Raw genomic sequence first — 24,366 nt, 5'->3', positions numbered from 1 at the left:
GATTTCTTTAGCTTTTCTATGTGGGGGAGGGGGGTAGGGTAAGGGGGAAACCGTTTCCCAGTCACTTCCTGGCGAGGATGCGACTATCCTCCGAGTCGCGTCCTCGCCAAACTCCTCGTAGCCTACCACCTGGATTGGAGCGGCCTTTCTTGCCGGGGACCCAGACCAGAGCTTCAGCAGCGACGGCGCAGCGCTGGATACATCGCGGAGCGGACGATTGCTTACCTGGATCGGCGTTGAAGTTCCGGGTGCTGGGCCTGCTACTTTAACATCGGAGCTATGGTTCGTAGCGCTTCCAGCGCAGGCGGCACTGACTTCAACATAGCGGAGTCCTGGGGCCCTTTGCCGAGGGCCGCCAGCGTTGAACCTCCGCCCAGCGCGGCCTGTGGACTTCGGGAGCTGCGGACTCCGGTAGGAGGTGGCCAACTCGGATGTCCTCCAGTCCAGACGTTGGACTTCCATCACCCTGGCAAGCCGGCCTGAACAACGGGCCGCACGTAGCGGCAACAGCAGGGGGTTCAACGGAGAACAACAGAGGAGGATGACTGAATTTTGGAGCCTTCCCTCATAGTGGGAAACTTTGATCCCGCTGTGTGGGGATGTCTGCGTTAAAGTCTATCGTGTTCTGTGGTCTATTATTCATATGGCTGTATGGCGACCACACATTTCACTGTACAAATCGGTACATGTGACAAATAAATGTATCTTGTAGGTATGGTGCAACGCTTTGTTTTTGTATGCTATCCAATCAGTTAAACTCAAGTACAATAGGTAGAGACCAAAGAGAAAGTGTAGAATATGGGATTCAGCACCAAAATGACAATTCCAGAGACAATCTCTCATGTTCACAATGAGGTAGGCCAAAGAAGCGGACAGTATACTGTTTCTGAATCTGGTGGTATGCTCTCTTAAGCTTTAGTATCTTCTAGTATCATGGGAAACGTTGATTCCACTGTGTGGGGATGTTCATGTTAAATTCTATTGTGTTAAATTCTATTCTATTTTATGATTGGTTTACTGCATTTTAACATTGTGTTTTTTACCTGATTTTAACTATTTATTCTGTTCCATCAGGGACTGGATTGTTTTTTTAGTGTTATTATGTGAGAAGTGTTTTAAATTTCATGTGCGAGGCTCCGCTATTCACTGGGAAACGTCTTTTCATTTTGCACTGTACTTGTTGCTTGCAAGATGACAATAAAGGTTGATTGATTGATTGATTGATTGTATTGTGCTATTTTTATTTGTATGGCTGTATGGTAACTCAAATCTCACTGCACTGATTGGTACATGTGACAATAAATGCAACTTGAACTTAGATGCAGTTAAGAGGTGGAACATGTGAAGGAAGAAACTGCAGATACTGGTTTACACTGAAGATAGGACACAAAATGCTGAAGTAACTCAGCGGGACAGGCAGCATCTCTGGAGAGCAGCAATGGGTGACGTTTCGGGTCAAGATACTTCTCCAGTACATGTGAACCTCTGTCTAACACGGAAGGACTGTCGGGGTCCCTGGATGGAGTTTAAGGAGGAGGTACAAGGACAGGCGTTGCATTATCCTGCAGGGGAACGTACCTGGGAGGTGGTGGGAAGGGATAAGTGAACCAAGGTGTTGCAGAAGGAGTGGTTCCCACGGATGGGAAAGGGAAATGATTACCGATTTGCACTTAAACCCCTGAAATCCTTGCACTTCAGATTCAATTAAACAATGAGATATGTAACTGTTTTATACAAGAGTAAATAAATACTAAACAACCAGTAAATAATAACAAATTTTTGGACACTTTGTTCTAAATTATTATTTACTCAACTGTATTCAAGTTTAAGTCGACAAAAAAATCCTATAAACAATTTGCAAACAGTCAAAATGTACAGATCATTTTATTCTTTGTGGATTTAAATCAGACAATTCATTTGGTGTTAAATATTTGCTATGTACACAAAAGTATATCTAAAATTAACCCGAATAGAAGTGCCTTATTTAAGCCTCTTTGTTTCAGTTAAACTAGGAATACAAGCAGAAATACTTTAAATCAATATATTCACAACTATTTGTTTCCCAATTTTGACCGATTATATAAATAAATGTGCAAATATGCTGTTCATGACCTTACATATTCATAGATACTATATTTTTCAATTTTGACATTGCAATCAAAGCAAATCTTACCAGAAATGAAATTTGAAATCTGGGTTAAAAATATTAGCAAATTTAATAATTGATTGATCTGAATCAGGAATCATTGACACTTTATGCCTGAAAGCAAACAACGTTTAAATATTAACCTGCCACTCTACAATAATAATTGTTCCGTGCCAAAATAATCATGACTTTTGCATTAACATTAACAACTATCATGGCTGACTGAAAGGCCAATTCTCATGGTAAATATAGAGCCACAGTAAATCGGAGGATTTTCTATAGATTTGAATATGTTAACATGTCAGTTTCCCTGCATTACAATTTTTATTGTTCAGCCATTCTATTTTAATGGATATACCAATGCTCAAGTATAAAGGGTCGATTATTTATTTTTAAGGATATTAATTGATATAATTGAAAGCTAGATAATCATGCATGCTCCTCAATGAATTATTACTCAAAATTATTATTGGAATTACGCAACAAAAAGGAATATACATGTTTTAAATACATTCATGAATACATTTAAAACAATAATAATGGTATATGGAACACATCCAAAATTGCAGTTGCGAGCAGTGGTACATTACTGAATGAACAAAGCAAAAGAATACAATAAGAAATGGCCTAAAAATGACCAATATCATCAAAAGATAACTAAAGGATCAGTTGACTCAGTTATGTATTTTGTTTAGTGCTAATTGCATACTCCAAATGCTTAACGGTCTCATATATGCCAGCGAACGATAAACGTTCTTCTTGCAGTAAGCTTCTGGGGTCTGAAAAGCCATGCCAAGCCGTTCCCACACGGTCCTGTAGGCACCTTCTGCAGTTTTGAAACCTTCATTGACAAGTCCCTGTAATCCCCAGAAAAAAAAATTATAATGCATTAGCCTTTATCAAAATAGTGTGGATATTGTTCAAAGTTTCCTTATTCTTCCAAATATACCACAGGGATTTCAATGATATACAAAGTCAAATGCAAATTTGTGCTCTTATGTTAGGTTTATCTTTGGGTTAATACTTTCAACACAAACAAGTTTTGGAAAGCTTTTTGTGCATGTTTTTCATATTTGAATCCCATTTCAATGACATGATTGGCATTTCTATGTTGCACTGCAAGAGAAAGCACCATCTAATTTTGTCCTTCCCCGAAAGCCACAAGTGTATATTCCAACTAGATTTTTTCAATCAAAATACGGCTTGCTGCATGGATTATTCATGACAATGCCCCAAGTACATGCATGAGATATGTCAGAACTACTAATTAAATCATTCAAAACTATTGGCACCTTTTCAACACCATGAAGTTCTTCCAAAAAAATTAACATGCACATGAATATACTTCACATTCACCTATCCTTTAAACTGCTCATGGATCTAATTATTGATACTCTCCATTATCACTTCTGCAACGTGTTTCTGGATGGTGTGCAGGCAAAATAAAATTGCAGCAGTACTGGGAAGTATTAATTTGACATTTGCTTTGGACGATTACTTGCATTAAATTTGTTCATATGAATTCCAGGATTACCTGTGGCAAGATTTCAGCAGCCACGAAACTACACAAGTCCAGTATAAATTTAAAACAAGCGTATGCATACAATCATATAAAACTGTGGATTTCAATTAGGCTTCATCTTCCAAGTAGACCTCCAGTAAGATGTTTGATCAGCATGACATTCAAAAAGTGACAAATATCTTGCAATCACTCATTTCTAAATTGTAGCAATTTCCATTAAAGGATTTGGATGAAATGGAGATTAATGAAAGTAGGTCCAATAGGCAGTGGCGGACTGGCCAGGGTGTCAGCTTGCCCGAAGGCAAGTGGGCCCCTGATGAAGTGATAGCAAGTGATGGCAAGTGGGCCCCTGTTAAATGACAGCATTGTAGTTGTGGGTGGGCCCCCTTTGTCTCCTGGCAACCAATATTTTTAGACCCAGTCCGCCACTGCCAATAGGCATAATTTGTAACTAAAATATGCTCAAAGCCAATATGCTCAAATGAACACTATTTTCAAACTACCAGTGTAGTTCACTATACACTGTAAATCTTGAAACTCAAACATGCAAACATTTCCTCAATTATAAACAAGCAGAATATAATTTTTTTTTTTTAAATGTTGGAGATCTGTGAAGGGGCGACTCTTCACCACAACTGATGAAGAGATGGAGGATCAACAAAAATAACAATTTCTTTCCACATATCCTGCCTGATCCAGTGAGTATCCCCAGCTCTTTCACATTCCACCATTTCCAGTTAATTATTTTAGTCCAAAACTCAACAATATAAACATTTTACAGGAATAATGTGCGTAACCACAAGTTCAAAATTATATTTTAACAACTCACCTCTTGTATCATTGTGGCTGCCAGACCATAGACCACTCCTGTCCAAACTTCATCTGACTGGACACTGGATGTGTCAATTGTACCATCAGGTCGCATTCCATTCACTGCTCCCATTAATCCATTAGCAAAACTCATTACATTTAATTCAAAAATCGTCTTTAGTGCACATTGTATATGAGATTTTGGAAATACCTGCAAATATAAAGCAAAATAGTTCAGATGCAAATCCTTCAGATTCTCATTATTTTTATCCTAATCAGCTGAGATAATCAATTAAAATGTAACCAACTCGGAATTTGTGTTCAGATTTGGATTTCACCGCTCACTGACAGGTTTTATGAAATCAGCTGCCTGCACGTGGTCTGTGTCACTTCATTTCCTGCCCAAAAGGCCCTTAAAAATGCAACACATTTTTTACAGATTTCACATACTGTACAAAATTTAAAATAAATTAAAGACACTGCAGAGACTTTAGAGATACAGTGCGGAAACAGGGTCTTCAGCTCAACGTGTTTGCGCCGACCAGAGATCACCCCATGCACTAATACTATCCTACACAGCCAATGAACTGAAAACCTGTACATGTTTGGAGTATGGGAGGAAATCAGAGCACACAAGAAAACCCACGCCGTCAGAAGGAGAACGTACAAACTCCGTACAGACACTACCCGTATTCAAGATCAAACCCGGGTCTCTGGCACTGTAAGGTAGCAGCTCTACCACTACGGCACTATCCCACTCAAAAGCAGAGATCAGTACATTATAGTTTTAATTTAAATTCATCTGAATCTACATGCTTTTTACTTTCCATTAAACTTTTTTACCATCTTGAAGTTTACTGAAGTGTTGCAGTTTTAATATCATTCAGATGGAATGACACATTTTTATTTAGTATTTAAAGACAATAGAGCTAATGAAACTCAAAATGAAACAATGGAGGTCAATGCGCATATAAAACATTCAGGTTAATTACATATCTGAAACCATATACCGTCAATAATTCATATTTACATTTTTCAGTGACATTCAATATGAAGCAGCAGAAATATGTGTGGATAAATACCAAAGAAGAGCTGAATAATCAAATGTTCCAAAACACTATTATGGCAAAGAAACCGAACAGTTACATTTATCCTCAATTAAACATTTAGAATTTTAATTGTACTAATCAACTTTGAAATGACCAAGTTCAATAGAATTACCTCATATTCACCATCTCCCAGGCCACAGGCACGTACAAACCACTGTCCAGCACACTGGTCTGACATCACACTGTTTGAATAGCACTTTTTACTGCTGTCATAATTGTAGTATTTACCTAAAAGATTTCCAAAATTCATATTCAGTTGGAGATCAAACATAAAGAATGCCACTTCAGACAATTCTGGACAGATTGTTGCTAGCTATCCTGCACTTAAATGTTGGTATTTACTACTATAAATAACAGCAAGTTTGGAAATCCCATGCAAATATGCTAGCTTAAAAGTTGCTGAACATGCGCTGCCAGTAATTTCCCAATTAATAATATTCCTTCATTGCCACAGATGGCTGTGGAGGCCAAGTTCTTGGATATTTTAAAGCAGAGATTGACAGGATGTTGATTAGTACAGGTGTCAAAATTACAGGGAGAAAGCAGAAGAGTTGAAAGGGAAAGATAGATCAGCCATGATTAAATGGCTGTAGACTGGATGGGCCAAATGGCCTAAATTTGCTCCTCTGACTAATGAAGTGATTGGTTGAAAGTAATTTTTCAGAAAAAAATGAAATCTCCAAGAAAAATCTGATAGCTCAGTTCACTATTAAAGCTTACCATTCCATAATAACCTTTCAAATGCTTCTTTCCCTCTTTTTAGTATATCTTGGTATTTTTTGTATTCATCATCTTTTTTCAGGATCTCCGCCATTTTGCACATAGCACAGACAGATGCCAGCCAGAGCCCTCCACAGTAGGCGCTACATTGTGTGTAAGAGGTAAATTATTTAAAGAGTAGGGACATGGTTTCCTTACAGAACTACCCAAAATAAAATTAGTTTGATGGAAATGCATATCAATAGCTAGAATCAAAAAAGGAAGCAAAAAAAAGAAAAAAGAAAATACAACGCACATTTGGCAGCATGTGGGGAAAATAAATGGTTAAGATTTCAGGTCAATGATTAGTTTAGATGAAAAAAATTAATCGATCTTAAACGTTGACTATTTCTTTTCCTGCGGATGCTGCTTGACGTGCTGAGTATTTGCAAATTTTTTCTCCGTATTTCAAATTTCCAGCTCCTAGAGTATAGTTTTGACCAAAGTTAAATTTCACTTTACACTCAAAACTATCAAGTTGATCAGGTTTTTAAAAACAGATGTGATAATGCAATGAATTGGTGTATAACATACCAAATCAAAGTTCGTATCCAAAATCTAACAGCATAAACTGACGCAGTCATGAAACAATGAAGATCATGATTTAGTTTATTGAGCAATCAGCACATCTACTAGCTTAATTGTCTTAACATTTTTATCATCACTCTCTTGCAAACCGTTTTGGGAAATGTTACTGTGTTAAAACACCGCAATGTTTACAAATGCTTATCATCATTGAAAGAAACAGCCAAATTCAGAGGAGATTGCATGTCTAAGAAAAATTATTACACCAATGGAAGAGAATAATCTGAAAATCTGAATGAAAGCATACATTTTAATTATACAACAGATTTATTGGTTTTAAATGATAATAAATGACAAACATTTTTCCTACCTAGGTCCTGTTACAGCCCATCCATCATATGTCTGGTCTGCATAGCCAGAATTTTCAATAAGTCCATCTCCATCAGTATCAAACTTTAACTCTGACTCCATGACAGCCTACAAGTAACAATTATTAATTGAAGTTACATCCTCAGTTTAGCTGTTTAATGGTTTAAGTCCCTCCTACTGAAAATTTATAATATAAAATCCAGAATCCAGAGGAAATATGAAAGGTGTGCACTTTCGTCATTCTCTTAATGCTGTCAGCAAGAATAGGGAAATACCCAAATACCCAGCGCTAAGACGTTAAAGAACATTTCATTCTGTAGTCCATGTATCATTAACAATTTTCTCCCATCAACTTTCAATTGTAATTCCTAGGTATCAAACGTTAATTTCCCACTGCTGTGAGGATTAAGAATAAAGATAACACTTAATCTAATCAAGAAAAGGATTGGATTAAATTTAGTTAGGCATATGAGAATCAGAGTTATACAGCAGAGAAAAAGGTCCTTATGCCCAACTTGTCCGTGTCGACTACATTGACTACCCAAGCTAATCCTGTTTCTATCTCCATCCATCTGCCAATCACCCCCTCACCTACGTCACCTATTATTTGCCAGGCTTTGCCACATCCCTACTTTTTGTTCCAGCTTTGTCCCCAAATCCTCTCCACCACTGCATACACCTGAAGGATCTGACCCAAAACGTAATTTGTCCAATCCCTGTACAGATGCTGCCTGATCCACTGAGTTCCTCCAGCACTCTATAATTAGCTCCCATTTATCTACGTTTGGCCAACATTCTTATAAACCTTTCCTATTGATGTATCTAAATGTCTTTTAAACGTTGAAATTGCACTCTGCTCTATCACTTCCTCTGGTAGACTTATATACCTACCACCCTGTATGAACAAGTAGTGCCCCTCAGATCTCTCAATTCTTTCCCATCTCACCGTAAATCTATTCCCTCCAGTTTTAAACTCCCCACTGTGCAGAACATTTCTGAGCATTCACCTCATGATTTTATCTACTTCAATTAGGTTATCTCTCGGCCTCTTACGCTCTAGGACAGCGGTCGGCAACCTACGACCCTCGGGCCGAATTCGGCCTGTTACGCGAAAATCATCCGGCCCACAGGTGAATTTTTTTTCCTGTCATCTAGACTTCTTTAGACTGTTTAATACTGTTGGCCAACGACATAAAGACTTGCTTTAATGCTCCTAGCAATCCAGTTTGCTGATACAAAAAATCGGAACTGATATAATCCCACGAACTGGGCAAAAGGTTAGTTGGATTGGTGGGTGCTGATTCACCGATATAAAAGTGCAGTTGCAGCGGCTGCGGTGCCTAGCGTGCCCCGGAACCATAGAGTCTAGGGTAAAAAAGCCCCATCTTACCCAGTCTCTCCTATAACTAAAGTCCTGCTAACATCCTTGTTCATCTTTTCTGTCCCCTTTCCAGATGAATCATATCCTTTCTTTAGTTGGGTAACCAGAACTTCACATAGTGCTCAAAATAGTCTCACCAATGTCTCATGTGACTGTAACATGACATAGAAACATAGAAATTAGGTGCAGGAGTAGGCCATTCGGTCCTTCGAGCCTGCACCGCCATTCAATATGATCATGGCTGATCATCCAACTCAGTATCCCGTACCTGCCTTCTCTACCTACCCCCTGATCCCCTTAGCCACAAGGCCACATCTAACTCCCTCTTAAATATAGCCAATGAACTGGCCTCAACTACCCTCTGTGGCAGAGAGTTCCAGAGATTCACCGCTCTCTGTGTGAAAAAAGTTATTCTCATCTCGGTTTTAAAGGATTTCCCCCTTATCTTTAAGCTGTGACCCCTTGTCCTGGACTTCCCTAACATCGGGAACAATCTTCCTGCATCTAGCCTGTCCAACCCCTTAAGAATTTTGTAAGTTTCTATAAGATCCCCTCTCAATCTCCTAAATTCTAGAGAGTATAAACCAAGTCTATCCAGTCTTTCTTCATAAGACAGTCCTGACATCCCAGGAATCAGTCTGGTGAACCCGTCTCTGCACTCCCTCTATGGCAATAATGTCCTTCCTCAGATTTGGAGACCAAAACTGTACGCAATACTCGAGGTGTGGTCTCACCAAGACCCTGTACAACTGCAGTAGAACCTCCCTGCTCCTATACTCAAATCCTTTTGCAATGAAAGCTAACATACCATTCGCTTTCTTTACTGCCTGCTACACCTGCATGCCTACCTTCAATGACTGGTGTACCATGACACCCAGGTCTCGCTGCATCTCCCCCTTTCCCAATCAGCCACCATTTAGATAATAGTCTGCTTTCCCGTTTTTGCCACCAAAATGGATAACCTCACATTTATCCACATTATACTGCATCTGCCAAACATTTGCCCACTCACCCAGCCTATCCAAGTCACCTTGCAGTCTCCTAGCATCCTCCTCACAGCTAACACTGCCCCCCAGCTTAGTGTCATCCGCAAACTTGGAGATATTGCCTTCAATTCCCTCATCCAGATCATTAACATATATTGTAAATAGCTGGGGTCCCAGCACTGAGCCTTGTGGTACCCCACTAGTCACTGCCTGCCATTGTGAAAAGGACCCGTTTACTCCTACTCTTTGTTTCCTGTTTGCCAGCCAGTTCTCTATCCACATCAATACTGAACCCCCAATGCCTTGTGCTTTAAGTTTGTATACTAATCTCTTATGTGGGGCCTTGTCGAAAGCCTTCTGGAAGCCTTCTAATGACAACATTAACACAACAGCCTAAAGCATTTAAGGGAGAAAAAAAGAAACTAACTGCATTTAAATATCAGTAAATACACGTTCACTGCTTTTAGATGCACAAAATTGTAACTATTTATAACATTGTTTCTCACTTCATTTTTATTTACAGTGAACACTGATTGACCAAAAAAAATTCCACCAATACAGTTTGAAAAATATATAACCATATTTATTCAGAAAATAATACGAGTACTGTATTGCAATACATCTATTAGGAACCATAAAACCAACAATTATTTTAAAGAAACAATTAATGTAAAAGTGGGAAAGGGGAAAGTGTTTCAAGTCATAGAGATGGTGGAAAAGGATGTTTAAACTGAGGGAAACATTTGCAATAGGTTAAAGGGGCTGTCCCACTGTACGAGCCAATTCAAGAACTCTCCCAAGTTAAAAAAATTAATCAAACTCGTGGTAAGCACGTAGAATGTACGTAGCGGGTACGTCGGAGCTCGGGACATCTCTTAGCAGCTCGTAACACTAACGGCAGGTACTCGGGAAAAACGGTAAGCTCGTGAAGACTTTTCAACCTGTTGAAAAATGTCCACGAGAGCCCCGAGTACCTACGAGCGACTATTACCGTAATTCTCCGAGTTTGAATCAGGGGAAACTCGGGAGAACTCTTGAATTAGCTCGTACAGTGGGACAGCCCCTAAGGCTACGTTGTCAATGGGAAGGTTAGAGGATAACAAAGGAGTGTCATTTAATGCAAATCACAAGCCTGGATATGGTCATGGAAAAAACTGTGCCAGTATCATAGACTTACACAAAAATTACCAGTCCTGACAAACTGAAGCAGCAAGATTTGGAAAGTTGAAAAATTCGCTGTTGAGTCCAGAAGCCTTCAACATATCCAGACAAAAGATGAAGAGCTATTCCTTGAGACTGCATATGGGTCTTACTATAGCAGCGCAGGAGGCTACAAACAAATAGGTCAGAGTAAGAATGGAATGGAGAATTAAAGTAGCAATATTGCATCTACCAACTTGAATGCAGCACGCAATAAAGCAAACACCCAAATTTGTGCTCATGCTCTCATTTTAAACAAGATGTGTAAACTAGATTGGCAAACATGCTTCGCAGGAAAGGCAGCTCAATTGCCTGGATGTGGAAAGAAAAGAGGGGGAAGGACACATGTTGATCTTCTGCAGTTGCTTGGGAAAGTCCATTAGGACAGGAGTGGTTATTTGGTACAGATAATAAACACGAATTGTGTTGGAGCTAGCAAAAATTGTAAAAGAGGATCAGTTGAATCGGTTAGTTTGTGGGATGGAAGAGTTAAAGGGCAACTCAATCCTTGCCCTTCCACAAGAAGGGATGATAGCAGAAATATGGAAATAAATATGAAATGGTCAAGGGCTCTGTCCACTGTAATAGTGGGAAGGCCACTGTTCAAGGAAGAAGATATTTCAGAGACAAATGTGGACTGTCTCATCACAGGGACCTGGACGAATGGAATGACACAAAGGTTTTCACTGTACCTCTGTGCACATGACAATAAATTAAACTCAGCTCCTTCCAGGAGACAAATGGGTGGAAGTATAGTTAAGATTGTTGTGGATGACAGACCCAGAAAGGAAATATTGTAAAGATAGAAGCAGGGTGGAAATTAGTACCAAATGTAATAAAACTTTCCCGTATAGATACAGGAAGCAGTATTAATGCAATTGCAAACAAACCAAAGAGTTGGCTGAGAAAGGCAACTAAAACAAATATTGTTCCACATGGCAGACAGGCATAACTTGAGTCCATGCGAGATCTCTTTGTAAAACAAAGTGCTCGAGTAACTCTGCAGATCAGACAGCATATTCCTGGTGGACGTGGATGGTGACATTTCAGGTCAGGACCTTTCTTCAGATCCAATAGTCAGTCCCAGAATCAAAAGAAGGGTCCTGATCAGATACGTCGCCTACCCATGCTCTCTGCTGACTGATGCGTTGAGTGACTCCAGCACTTTGGACTGTGTTCTAGGCAAGATTCCAACATCTGCAGTTTAAGAGATTCTTAAGGTACTGCTTTGATCTGAAGAAGGCAACTCATTTTAAAGTTCTTGTTCACTGCAACTTACATCAGTGGCCTCCTGCATCAAGATCCAATGCAATTGTTGTTCTCCAATGCAAGCTTGGAGAACAACACCTCATCTCCTATTTGCACATGTAGCAACATCCTGGTCTCACTATCAAATTTGCTTCCGTGATATAAAAGTAGCAGTTAGTTATCGAAGGGACCCATCTGTGTTACTGACTCAGCTATTAGGCCTCACTCTCTATACACATGACCATACTCAGACAGCTCCGATTCCATCTTTAAATTTGCCAATGATGCCACCATTGTTAGATACATTTTGGGTAAGGATGAGTCAGAATACAGGAATGGTGCCAGAACAACACATTTGCTCTTAACGTAAACAAGACCGAAGATCTGGATGATGACTTCAGGAAGCTGCCTGTATCGGCAGGGCATTGGTTGAGCCAACAGCTTCACGTTCTTGGCGTTCACACCTCTGTTTTGACCTAGGTTCAGCACATTGATGCTATCGTAAAAACTCATCAATACCTCTACTTCCTTAGAAGGTTGAGGAGATTTGGTATGTCATTGACTACTCTAATGAACTTTTAGAGGTGAATGGAGAAGATACTGTAAGTAAGCATGCAGGTACAGCAGGCAGTGAAGAAAGCTAATGGCATGATGGCCTTCATCGAAGAGGACTCAAGTATAGGAGCAAGGAAGTCCTACTGCAGTTGTACAGGGCCCTGGTGAGACCACACCTGCAGTATTGTGTGCAGCTTCGGTCTCCTAATTTGAAGAAAGACATTCTTGCTATTGAGGGAGTTGCAGAGTAGGTTCACCAGGTTAACTCCCAGGATGGCGGGACTGACATATGATGAAATAATGGATTGACGGGGCTTATATTCACTGGAATTTAGAAAGAAGATAGGGGATCTTATAAAAACATAAAATTCTTAAGGGATTGGACAGGCTAGATGCAGGAAAAATGTTCCTCATGTTGGGGGAGTCCAGAACCAGGGGTCGCAGTAAAGGGGTAGGCCACTTAGGACTGAGATGAGGAAAAACGTTTTCAACCAGAGTTCTGAATCTGGGGAATTATCTGCCACCAAAGGCAGTGGAGGCAAATCTGGATATTTTAATGGATGTACCAAGTAGAATGGATAAGGGAGAGCCAGTGTATGGGATGTACCAAGTAGAATGGATAAGGGAGAGCCAGTGTATGTGGTGTATCTGGACTTTCAAAAAAGCCTTTCACAAGGTTCCACACAAGAGATTAGTGTCCAAAATTTAAGACATGGTATGGATATTGACATGGATAGAGAACTGGTTGGCAGGCAGGAAGCAGAGTAGGAATTAACGGGTTCATTTCAGAATGGCAGATAGTAACTAATGGTGCCGCGAGGCTCGGTGCTGGGCCCATTATTTACAATGTATATTAACGATTTAGACAAGGGAATTAAATGTGACATCTCCAAGTTTGTGGATGACACAAAGCTGGTGGCAGTGAGAGCTGCGATGAGGATGCTATGTGGCTGCAGGGTGACTTGGACAAGTTGTGTGAGTAGGCAGAAGCATAGCAGATGCAGTAAAATGTGGATAAATATGAGGTTATCCACGTTGATGGGAACAACAGGAAAGCAGATTATTATTTGAATGGTGTCAGATTAGGAAAAGGGGAGGTGCAACAAGACCCGAGTGTGCTTGTACATCAGTCACTGAAGGTAAGCATGCAGGTACAGCAGGCAGTGAATTAAGCTAATGGCATGTTGTCCTTTATTGCTAGAGGATTTGCATTCAGGAGTTATTCAGGGCTCTGGTGAGACCACACTTGGGAGTATTGTGTGCAATTTTGGTCTCCTAATTCGAATAATGACATTATTGCTATTGAGGGAGTGCAGTGTAGGATCACCAGGTTAATTCCTGGTATGGCAGGACTGACATATGATGAAAGAATGGGTCGAATGAGCTTGTATTCACTGGAATTTAGAAGGATGAGAGGATATCTTAGAAACATTTACAATTCTTAAAGGGTTGGATAGTCCAGATGCAGGAAAAATGTTCCCGATGTTGGGAGAGTCCAGAACCAGAGGTCACAGAATAAGGTGCAGGCCATTTAGGATGGAGTTGAGGAAAAAAATGTTTCACCCAGAGAGTTGTGAATCTGTGGAATTCTCTGCCACAGACGGCAGTGGACGCAAATTCACTCGGTGTTTTCAAGAGAGTTAGATTTAGCTCTTCCGGCTAAACGAATCAAGGAATATGGGGGAAAAGCACGAATGGGGTACTGATTTTAGATGATCAGCCATGATCATAGTGAATGCCGGTGCTGGCTCGAAAGGCCGAATATCCTACTCCTGCACCTATTTTTCTATGTTTCTAATCCACTGGATGTATTCAAGAGAGAGTTAGATATAGCTCTTCCAAATCTGAGGAAGGACATTATTGCCATAGAGGGAGTGCAGAGACGGTTCACCAAACTGATTCCTGGGATGTCAGGACTGTCTTATGAAGAAAGACTGGATAGACTTGGTTTATACTCTCTAGAATTTAGAAGATTGAGAGGGGATCTTATAGAAACTTACAAAAATTCTTAAGGGGTTGGACAGGCTAGATGCAGGAAGATTGTTCCCGATGTTAGGGAAGTCCAGGACAAGGGGTCACAGCTTAAGGATAAGGGGGAAATCCTTTAAAACCGAGATGAGAAGAACTTTTTTCACACAGAGAGTGGTGAATCGCTGGAACTCTCTGCCACAGAGGGTAGTCGAGGCCAGTTCATTGGCTATATTTAAGAGGGAGTTAGATGTGGCCCTTGTGGCTAAGGGGATCAGGGGGTATGGAGAGAAGGCAGGTACGGGATACTGAGTTGGATGATCAGCCATGATCATATTGAATGGCGGTGCAGGCTCGAAGGGCCGAATGGCCTACTCCTGCACCTAATTTCTATGTTTCTATGTTTCTTAGGGCTAACGGAATGAAGGGATATGGGGAGAAAGCAGGAACAAGGTACTGTCAAGTCAAGTCAACTTGATTTGTCACATACACATACAAGATGTACAGTGAAATGAAAGTGGCAATGCTCGCAGGGTTGTGCAAAACAACAGAACAGAACCCGTATCCACAGTAGTCCCATTAACCCCCGGTGGCATGTACTTCCTTGGTTGTTGTGCACAATCAGCTCCTTAGTTTTTGTCACATTCAAGAGGAGGCTGTTATCCTGACATCAGAGGGCAAGGTCAGCCACCTCCTCCAGGTAGGCCTTCTCATCGTTATCAGGCCCACCTGTGTCATCAGCAAACATAATGATGGAGTTGGAGCTGAACCTGGCCACACAGTCATGTGTGTACAGGGAGTACTGTAGGGGGCTGAGGACGCAACCCTGGGGGGATCCTGTGTTCAGGGTGAGGGAGTTGGAGGTATGTCTACCCATCTTGACCACCTGGGGCCTGGCGGTCAGGAAGTCCAGGACCCAGGCACACAGGGGAGTGTTCAGTCCCAGTTTCAGCAGCTTATCGGCAAGACTGGTGGGGACAATGGTGTTGAAAGCTGAACTGAAATCAATGAACAGCAGCTTCACATAGCCCCCCCTTCTAGCTGTCAAGGTGAGAGAGAGTGGTGTGCAAAACCTGGGAGACCGCATCATCCGTGGATCTGTTTGGACGGTATGTGAACTGCAGCGGGTCCATGGTGCGAGGGAGGAAGGCGCTGATGTGGTCCTTGATTAGCCTCTCGAAGCATTAGTTGACCACTGAGGTGAGGGCCACCGGTCGGTAGTTATTCAAGCAGGCTGGAGAGGCATTCTTAGGCACTAGAACAATAGTGGATCTCTTGAAGCAGGTAGGGACCATGGACTTGGCCAGGGAGAGGTTGAATATTGTGGTGAATACTGGAGCTAGCTGATTAGCACAAGACTTTAGTACTCACCCAGATATACCATCTGGGCCTACAGCTTTTCTCGTGTTCACATGTGTGAGAGCCCTGCTCACGTCATGCTCGGACACCGAGAATGTGTGCTCTTCCCCAGCGGTGTACCTCACTCCAGCCTCGTTAGCCAGCACGCTGACAATGTTGTTGTTAGCTGGCGAGCTAGGGGTGTTGTTGCCAGCCTCAATTCGTGCATAGAAAGAGTTCAGGTCATCAGCTAAGGAGGTACCGGCACTCCCAGTTGGGGGGGGGGGGGGGGGGGGGGTGCTGATCTGGTAATTTGTTATAGTCCATAGCCCCTGCTTCTGGATGATCATAATGAATGGCGGTGCTGGGTCGAAGGGCCAAATGGCCTACTCCTGCACCTATTTTTTCTATGTTGCAACACGGTCGGATTTAGTAACTCGAATGCTCAAGATCATGGATGGCCGAAGGAGTGGCCATTACCCAGTCTATCACATGCATTTACTTCTCCACCATCGAAGGAATATACTGATGTGTTTCCTCAAGGCTGCAACAAATATTACCAAAGACCCACACCAACCTAACCACATTCTCAACTTGCTGATACCTTCGGGAAGGAGGTATAGGAGTCCAAGAACTGTTATCTCTAACATCAAGAACAGCTTCCTCACATCAACTTGTAAATCATACTCTACACACAATAACGAGCTACAACAGACTTTGCATAAAGTTGCACTACTTTGACTTGCATTATTATGATCTGTTTACGTAGTATAGTTGATAAATATATTATAAACAATAATACAAGTTATTTGTTGTAATTTTGCATAAATGCGCTTGTAAAGGCTGCAGCGAGTAAGAATCCACAGGACAGTCAATTAAACACTTTTGACTGTGGTTATTATACCCATCTCCTTTAGTGCACCTTAAAATGTTGCCTGCAATAAAACATGATTCTTTGTTGCCCTCTAACTGCTTCTAACTTCGCACCAGAACCCTGGTCTTCTATCAGCTTTGTACTAGCCTTCTTCCACATTCTCCAAGTTAAAACAAACTTGTTTCTCTTTTCCACTTTTACACATGGTCGCCAACCTGAAACATTCTTCTATTGATGCTTTATCCTGTTAAGTGTTCATTTTCTCCAAAGATGGTGCCTGACCCGCTGAGTTACTCCAGTATTGTGTGTATCTGAAAGCCCTGCCCCATGGTACGAGTTCATTCCAAGAGCTCTCCCGAGTTAAAAAAAAAATCTAACTCGTGGTAAGCAGAGAATGAACGTAGCGGGTACGTCGGAGCTCGGGGACGTCTCTTAGCAGCTCGTAACACTAACGGCAGGTACTCGGGAAGACTCGCTAACGGCAGGTAAGCACGGGAAGACGTGAAGATTTTTCAACATGTTGAAAAATGTCCACGAAAGCCCCGAGTACCGACGAGTGACCATTACCGTAAATCTCCTAGTTCGAATCAGGGCAAACTCAGGAGAACTCTTGGAATGAACTCTTACCGTGGGACAGGGCTTTTAAGTGTTTCCAGTACTTTGTTTTTGTTTCTGATTTGCAGCATCTACCTTTCGCTTTTCAAAATATTCATGAAATGTAATTACACAAGTTCCAGCCAATATATGTATAATATAGTTCTCAAAGAGATTGTAATTGAACAGTTTGTCATGTATATTTTTATACCCTATGACCACACTTCCCTCCTCGTGTGCCACTTTGATCCTCATTAACATCAGATAGGCCAGGAGGAGCTGAAGACCATAGTCCACCAGCTCCTCCTCTTTGAGACCAAGGCTGAGCCGCCTAGACATGCTCGAGACTGCCATTGCCTCCTCTTTGCACCAAGGCTAAGCTGCCGAGACAAGCCCAAGCCCAAGACTGCGAGCATCTCCTCATTTGCCCACAGCCGACGAGGGACTGCACCCCCACATGGGCACCTGTCACATTAGTTCTATGTTGTGTTTAATTTGTGTATTGGTGATGTCCTTATTATTTATTTTACTCCGACTATGTTTTTTTTCTCTTGTTTATTTTCTGTAAGGTGTCCTTGAGACTTTGAAAGGCGCCCGCAAATAAAATGTATTATGATTATTATTGTTATTATTATGTTGTCCCACTGCTACTTCCAGGTTATCATCCATGCCCTACACAGTAGGGGCAATTTACAGGTCAATTAACCTACAGATCCACATATCTTTGGAACGTGGGAGGAAATCTGTGCACGTGGAAGAAAGCCACCTGGTCACACAGAGAAAGTGCAAACTCCACAGACAGCACACAAGGTCAGGATCAATCCTGGATCTCAGGCAGGGAGACATGAGCTCTCAGTGTGCCACTGTGCTACCCTGTAACATGATGCAGAATTTAGGTTGCAAATTACTAATTTTTAAAAGAGGATTTGTCAAAGTCAGTTGATACACCTTGCAAATTAAATTTGAAACTATTCCCAGAACATCTTGTTTTGTTGCTCATTCATCTTATACATAAAGAATTTGATTTCTTAATGTGGACAGGGTTCACGTTAATTGTTTCATACCACTAAACGTCATTTGTTGGTTTCATTATCTAAGTTATAAATCCTCAAGAGCAAGTCACCACAGCTAATTACCACACCAAAAAATCATGTGTTTGAATAAGCGGAGGTAAAATAAAAATGGTCAACAATTAAAACGTCAAAAATTCCAGACAAAATGGATTCCATGTAGAGCTCAATGTCAAGAGTGCAAGAACAACATCTGGCACTATCAATTTTACACTTATTAGGATAAAGTCAGACTTGCATCACTTGGAATGGGTGAACGCCAGAGGTTCAAAATATTTGTTCTATAATATTCTAGAATATTTCTATTTTAATCCAGTTTGAATATTTATCCTTTCAATATTAATCCAGTTTTGTGTTTTGAATCATTTGCTCAACTGTGCAACTCAATTAATTTTGATCGGAGGCTCATCAAACATTATTCTAATTTATATATGCACACGTTTTTGAAACAATTAAAATAATTTTGAAACAATGTTTTGCTTGAGTTAGAAATTGGGCATTTTGGTATTTTAATTTAACAAGTTAGGAAAAGGGATCCAAAGCATTAGGTTAGCATTAGGTTAGATATTTAGCTTTAAAAAATGTCCCTATGAAGTTGTGGAAAATCTATCTAAAGTGTGGTGGGGCAAGGAACTACAGATGCTGGAATCTTGAGTAGAACAAACTGCTGGAGTAATACAGCAGGTCAAGTTTCGCCTCATGAAAATAGCCATAGGTGACAATCTGGGTTGGGAACCTTCTTTCGATTGGAGAAGTAAGGACAACAAATCAATGCCTGAAAATGTGGTGGAGGCAAAAACATCATCACATTTGATGCACACTTACACAAGCAACTGGGAAATTGCAAGACCACAGATAGAAAACAAGAGTAAAACACACAATTCATCTTTGGTAGGAATGGGCTGATTGGACTTATGTGCTATATTTATTTTACGATTAAAGGATTTACAGAACAAAGACTGGTCATCAACATTAACAAATAGATTCCAATGCCAAAAAAGAGTTGGGAACCACTGGTTTAGGTTCATTGAAGCCACTCTAAATACATGTTATTGCCCAATTAAATTCTACATACCTGACAGACAGGCCACATGTCTTCAAGGTAAGTGCCATCATCAGTTAGATAGTAGTCTCTATACACTTGTAGAACAAATTTCAAGTTGAGATCTTTCCAGTCAGCTGTGTCATGAATCAAGTAAGCATTGACTCTCTCCCAGGGTTCATCATCTGTTGGAAAAAAAAAATAGTGACTGTGTTTGTTTTTAAAAACCAGAATCAAATTTATCGAGTATATATTTGAATAAGAACAGTATATTTGACAAAATAAAAACTGAAAGGCTCCAAGTTTAGAAGACACAGACTCACTCTAGATAGAGCTCCAAAGTATTTATTTTATCAAAAGACACACATGCAAGATAAAGTCGATTCATTTTTATTTCCTCCCTAATGGTACTCTTGATATTTCTATTTACCATAGACATTCAATAGTTGCATTTCTGAATTGTTAAACCAAAGTATTCATTTGTATTTAAACTGCAAAGTGAATATAATGTCGGTTGAGTTGTTAAGTTTGACCATCTGCTATCTTGTGCATTGAGAAAATATAAATCTCCAAGTTAATGATCTTCGTTCAAAAACTCCACAGCTAGTCGAATGAAAAAATAGTGTTTATATTCTCTAGACCTATCCATCATATTCAATTCCCAGCTGAACTTGGAAAAGCATAACTGCACTAAAGGTTTGATAAATGTTTTGTCCATTTAAGGAAATAGTGGAGGAACTGTCATGGATATTATTAAATATATCTGCTGTTGTAGAGGCACCAAATGGTGAACAAATGGGTTACTTTATTCAGGCATAATATGTTTGTCATACATGCACAATGGTCCTCCAACATAAAGTTGTTGTTGTTGCTGTGAGGCTGTCGCATCGTGGGCTCGAGCCGAGCCCCTGCTGAGGTGGAAGGACACTCACGCCTAGAGGGAAGAGTGCTGGTCAGCTCGAAGCAAGAGAGAGAAGAGAGAGAGGGCAGTCCTGGAGTTCGTTATTTATACCAGGACACACCCCTATACCCCGTGACTACTCCTCCCTGACATTGCCCAGTCACGTGACCTTACCCCCAACTGCTGAGGGTTCGTGTAGCTAGTGGCCCAACCACCGGGTGACACTACACTATACCCATTTATTTATAACTTGACACATGCTTTAACTCTGCTGCCAAATATCTTGTATGTTTTAATTATAATATCCAAACTACAATTTAGAGAAAATTTTTAATCATATTGGCCAATTGTAAATATCTCTGGAAATAACTTGGGCTTCATTAATAATAATAATAATATTTATTTATATAGCACTTTTAAACAAAATCACTTTGAACCAAAGTGCTTTACAGAGATTGATTAAACTAATTAAATAGATTAAATGTCAATAAATCCATACAAAATAAAAAAGAAAAAGAAAAAGGCACAGAACAGTACACTAAAGAAATCAACAAGAAACAAGTAAGTCTATTTTAAATACTTTATCCAATTATACAATTGCCATGCCCATCTTCTGATGAAAAGTAATTAAATTGGGGGCACACACATTGGTCAATAGACAATAGGTGCAGGAGTAGGCCATTCGGCCCTTCGAGCCAACACCGCCATTCAATGTGATCTTGGCTGATTTATGTCTATGTAAAAGACAGTAAAAGGGAGTATAATTTCAAAAACATTAACACCTATGCCTTAGTTTAACATTCAACAGAGCAAGCAACAAAACAGAGGTCTTTCTCCATTTTATTGCTCCATCGCATTCTCTTCAAGGTTTGCCGCCTGAAGTAGATTTCTTGTGCCACCAAACAAACATAGAAGTGTTTATGATTACTTCCTCGGATCTGGAAAGCAGTATGGGATTGGAATGTTGGATAGTACCAGCAAGGTGGATTAGTCTCACAGACAGCCTTGATCCACAGCAGTCCGCCTAATGTCGTAACAGGTCTGCGGCAGGCACCATCTCCCTGCCCCAAAATGACTGGAATTTCTAGATAACAAGGATACCCATGTCAGACTCCAATTTATTGATAGTACTCCGCCTTCAACACCATAATCCCAAACATACTCCTGGATCTATGGGGACAATTTGCAGATTAACTCACCAGCAAATCTTTGGGATATGGGGGGGAAAAAAAAACTGGAGCACTAAGGAAAACCCAGCAAGTCAAAGAAAACCTGCAAACATGAGACATAACAAGCAGTCGGGATCAAACTAGACTCATTAAACTCTGAAGCAGCACTACCAAGCCACCCACAATGATGTAACCTGATTAACCTGTTATTTGTTTTTAAATCTCTGAATGGGCTCGCCCCGCCTTACCTCTCTGAGCTGCTCCACCCATACGCTCCTGCCCGGTCCCTCAGGTCAGCTGGTCAGCTGCTCCTGGAGGTACCGAGGTCTAATCGGAGGCTCAGAGGGGATAGAGCCTTCTCTGTTGCTGCTCCAGCGCTCTGGAACACCCTGCCGTTGCACATCAGACAGGCCCCCTCACTGTCCATCTTCAAATCCAGTGTTAAAACACATTTGTACTCCCTGGCTTTTGACCATGCCTGAGACTTTGCTTCTGTTTTTATTGTTTTTAATGTTTCTTTATTTTACATGTCTTTTCCTACTATTTCTTTTGATTGTTATTATTGGTGTGTATTAACTTTTTAGTCAATGATTAGTGATGTACAGCACTTTGTTGCAACTATGATTGTTTTTAAAGTGCTCTATAAATAAAATTAATATTATTATTTATTATTAAAATTACTTCGCATTTTTTTTCTACTTTGAACTATTAGGTGACATTTCATTTACAGCTTGTATGCAAAGTTCCACTTCAGCACACAACATTTTGTAGGCTATTTATAACCTTTCCAGTAAACAGAAGTGCAAAATTTCCACGAAATAATGTCAAACCATTCTGTAGCGCTAATACGTCTCATCAGGTGCACATGACTATACTTGAAAATTAATGTTTCCAAGATGCCAACAGAATTTATAAAGCTACCTTATATCACTAATATTCTGGTGACCATGATGATGTGTTTCTTAACTGTAAATGACAAAAACATTCTGAAGCACTTCGGTACAGTCAACATCAGTAGGAAATATCACAAGCGAATGTGGAAAGAAATTTAATACACTGAAAAATATGCTTTTTAGAGAAGAAAAATGTAATACATGCTAAATAGTGAAATTTTAAAGTTGCTGCAGGAATGGAGACAATATGAAGATGAATATATTGATAAGCCTATCAAGATACCCAGGATCTTGGGCTTCAAAGCACGGCAGGGAGGAGTGGAATTAAATACATAGTGCTGCCATTAGCACAATAGGTCAGATGGTCTCCTCCTGTACTGTAAAAATAATTGGCATTTGTATCTGAAAAATATATCCTGAGTCAAGAAATACAAAAGCAATATGTTGGCTGAGAATAACTCAAGGAGTTTATTTAAAAAAATGGAGATAAATAGATACTCACACCCTCAGTATGTGTCAAATTGTTTCACAGTTTAATGTTGAAGTACATTTTTTAAAACAAATGTGATAGAGAATTCATAGCTGCATTGTTAAAAGGACTTAGAAAGCAACTTCTGACATCCGTAACAGTCATAGATTACAGAAATTTAGAACGCATCTCCACAAACTTCACTACATTGATGCCACACTGACAAATTCAGGAACAAATTATGAGCTGCAAATTACTAAACTATTTATTACTCACTGAATAGCCAGATATTAATTAAGGTTTAATGAATTTAAGTGACATTATAAAAACCACCTAACATGAAACCACTGAAAATCTACAAATGCAGATTTGATAACCATTTTGCACAGCACATCACAATGCCAACAAACCTCCAAAACAAAAAGAAAACCTAACAGCTTTGTCATATGATTATGCAGCCTGGGCAGTTATGAATTTAAAAAAATGAAGATTTAGAAAAGATATTGGAAAATATAGGAATGGGAATTAGGGAAAGGAACAAAGAAGCAGATCTAAATGAACTAATACAGTTGCCCTCCATAATGTTTGGGACAAAGACCCTTAATTTATTTATTTGCCTCTCTATTCCACAATTTGAGATTTGTAATAGAAAAAAAAAAATCATGTTTGGTTAAAGTGCACATTGTCAGATTTTGGTTTCACCATGAAGAAATTTACAGCTGTGTGTATACAGTCGTCCCCCCCCCACACACATGGCTTCACAGGTGTTTGTAAAGGTGTGTTTAATTGCCTCCTTCATGCAGGTATAAGTGAGCTCTTAGCACCTAATCTTTCCTCCAGTCTTCTATCACCTTCGGAAACTTTTATTGTGGTTTATCAACATGAGGACCAAAGTTGTGTCAATGAAAGTCAAAGAAGCCATTATGAGACTGAGAAACAAAAATAAAACTGTTAAGAGGCATCAGCCAAAACTTAGGCTTATCAAAATCAACTGTTTGGAACATCATTAAGAAGAAGGAGAGCACTGGTGAGCTTACTAATCACAAAGGGACTGGAAGACCAAGGAAGACCTCCACAGCTGATGACAAAATAATTCTCTCTATAATTTAAAAAAATCCCCAAACCCCTGTCCGACAGATCTGAAACACTCTTCAGGTGTGGATTTGTCAATGACCACTGTCTGCAGAAGACTTCAGGAACAGATATACAGAGGCTACCCTCGAAGATGCAAACCACTGCTTAGCTGCAAAAATAGAATGGCCAGGTTACAGTTTGCCAAGAAGTACTTATCTGCTCAAGTTCAAACAAATGCCTCAAAACTCATTGACCGTTGTTCATTCTACAACAAGACAATGATCCCAAACATGCTGCTACAGCAACAAAGGAGTTTTTCCAAAGCTAAAAAATGGCCAATTTTTTAGTGGCCCAGTCAATCACC

The 24,366-nt window shown here is 40.2% G+C and overlaps 1 protein-coding gene across 1 annotated transcript in view; it reads right to left on the bottom strand.

The window, feature by feature from the left end:
• Positions 1-1,787: 1,787 nt before the first annotated feature.
• The window catches only part of gba2 (glucosidase, beta (bile acid) 2), a 63,568-nt gene continuing 40,989 nt past the window's right edge, over positions 1,788-24,366 (bottom strand). The window contains exons 12-17 of the mRNA XM_055633076.1: positions 19,530-19,681; positions 7,242-7,348; positions 6,308-6,450; positions 5,700-5,815; positions 4,498-4,689; positions 1,788-3,003 (exon numbers count right to left, since the gene is read on the bottom strand). Of these exons, the coding sequence (XP_055489051.1) occupies positions 2,821-3,003; positions 4,498-4,689; positions 5,700-5,815; positions 6,308-6,450; positions 7,242-7,348; positions 19,530-19,681 (893 nt within the window). The 3' untranslated portion in view covers positions 1,788-2,820. The remainder of the gene's footprint in view (positions 3,004-4,497; positions 4,690-5,699; positions 5,816-6,307; positions 6,451-7,241; positions 7,349-19,529; positions 19,682-24,366) is intronic.

This window comes from Leucoraja erinacea, chromosome 1 (assembly GCF_028641065.1).
Source record: "Leucoraja erinacea ecotype New England chromosome 1, Leri_hhj_1, whole genome shotgun sequence".
NCBI classification, from domain to species: domain Eukaryota; kingdom Metazoa; phylum Chordata; class Chondrichthyes; order Rajiformes; family Rajidae; genus Leucoraja; species Leucoraja erinaceus.
The sequence above is the reverse complement of the archived record's forward strand: the minus strand, read 5'-3'. Positions and strand labels throughout refer to the sequence as shown.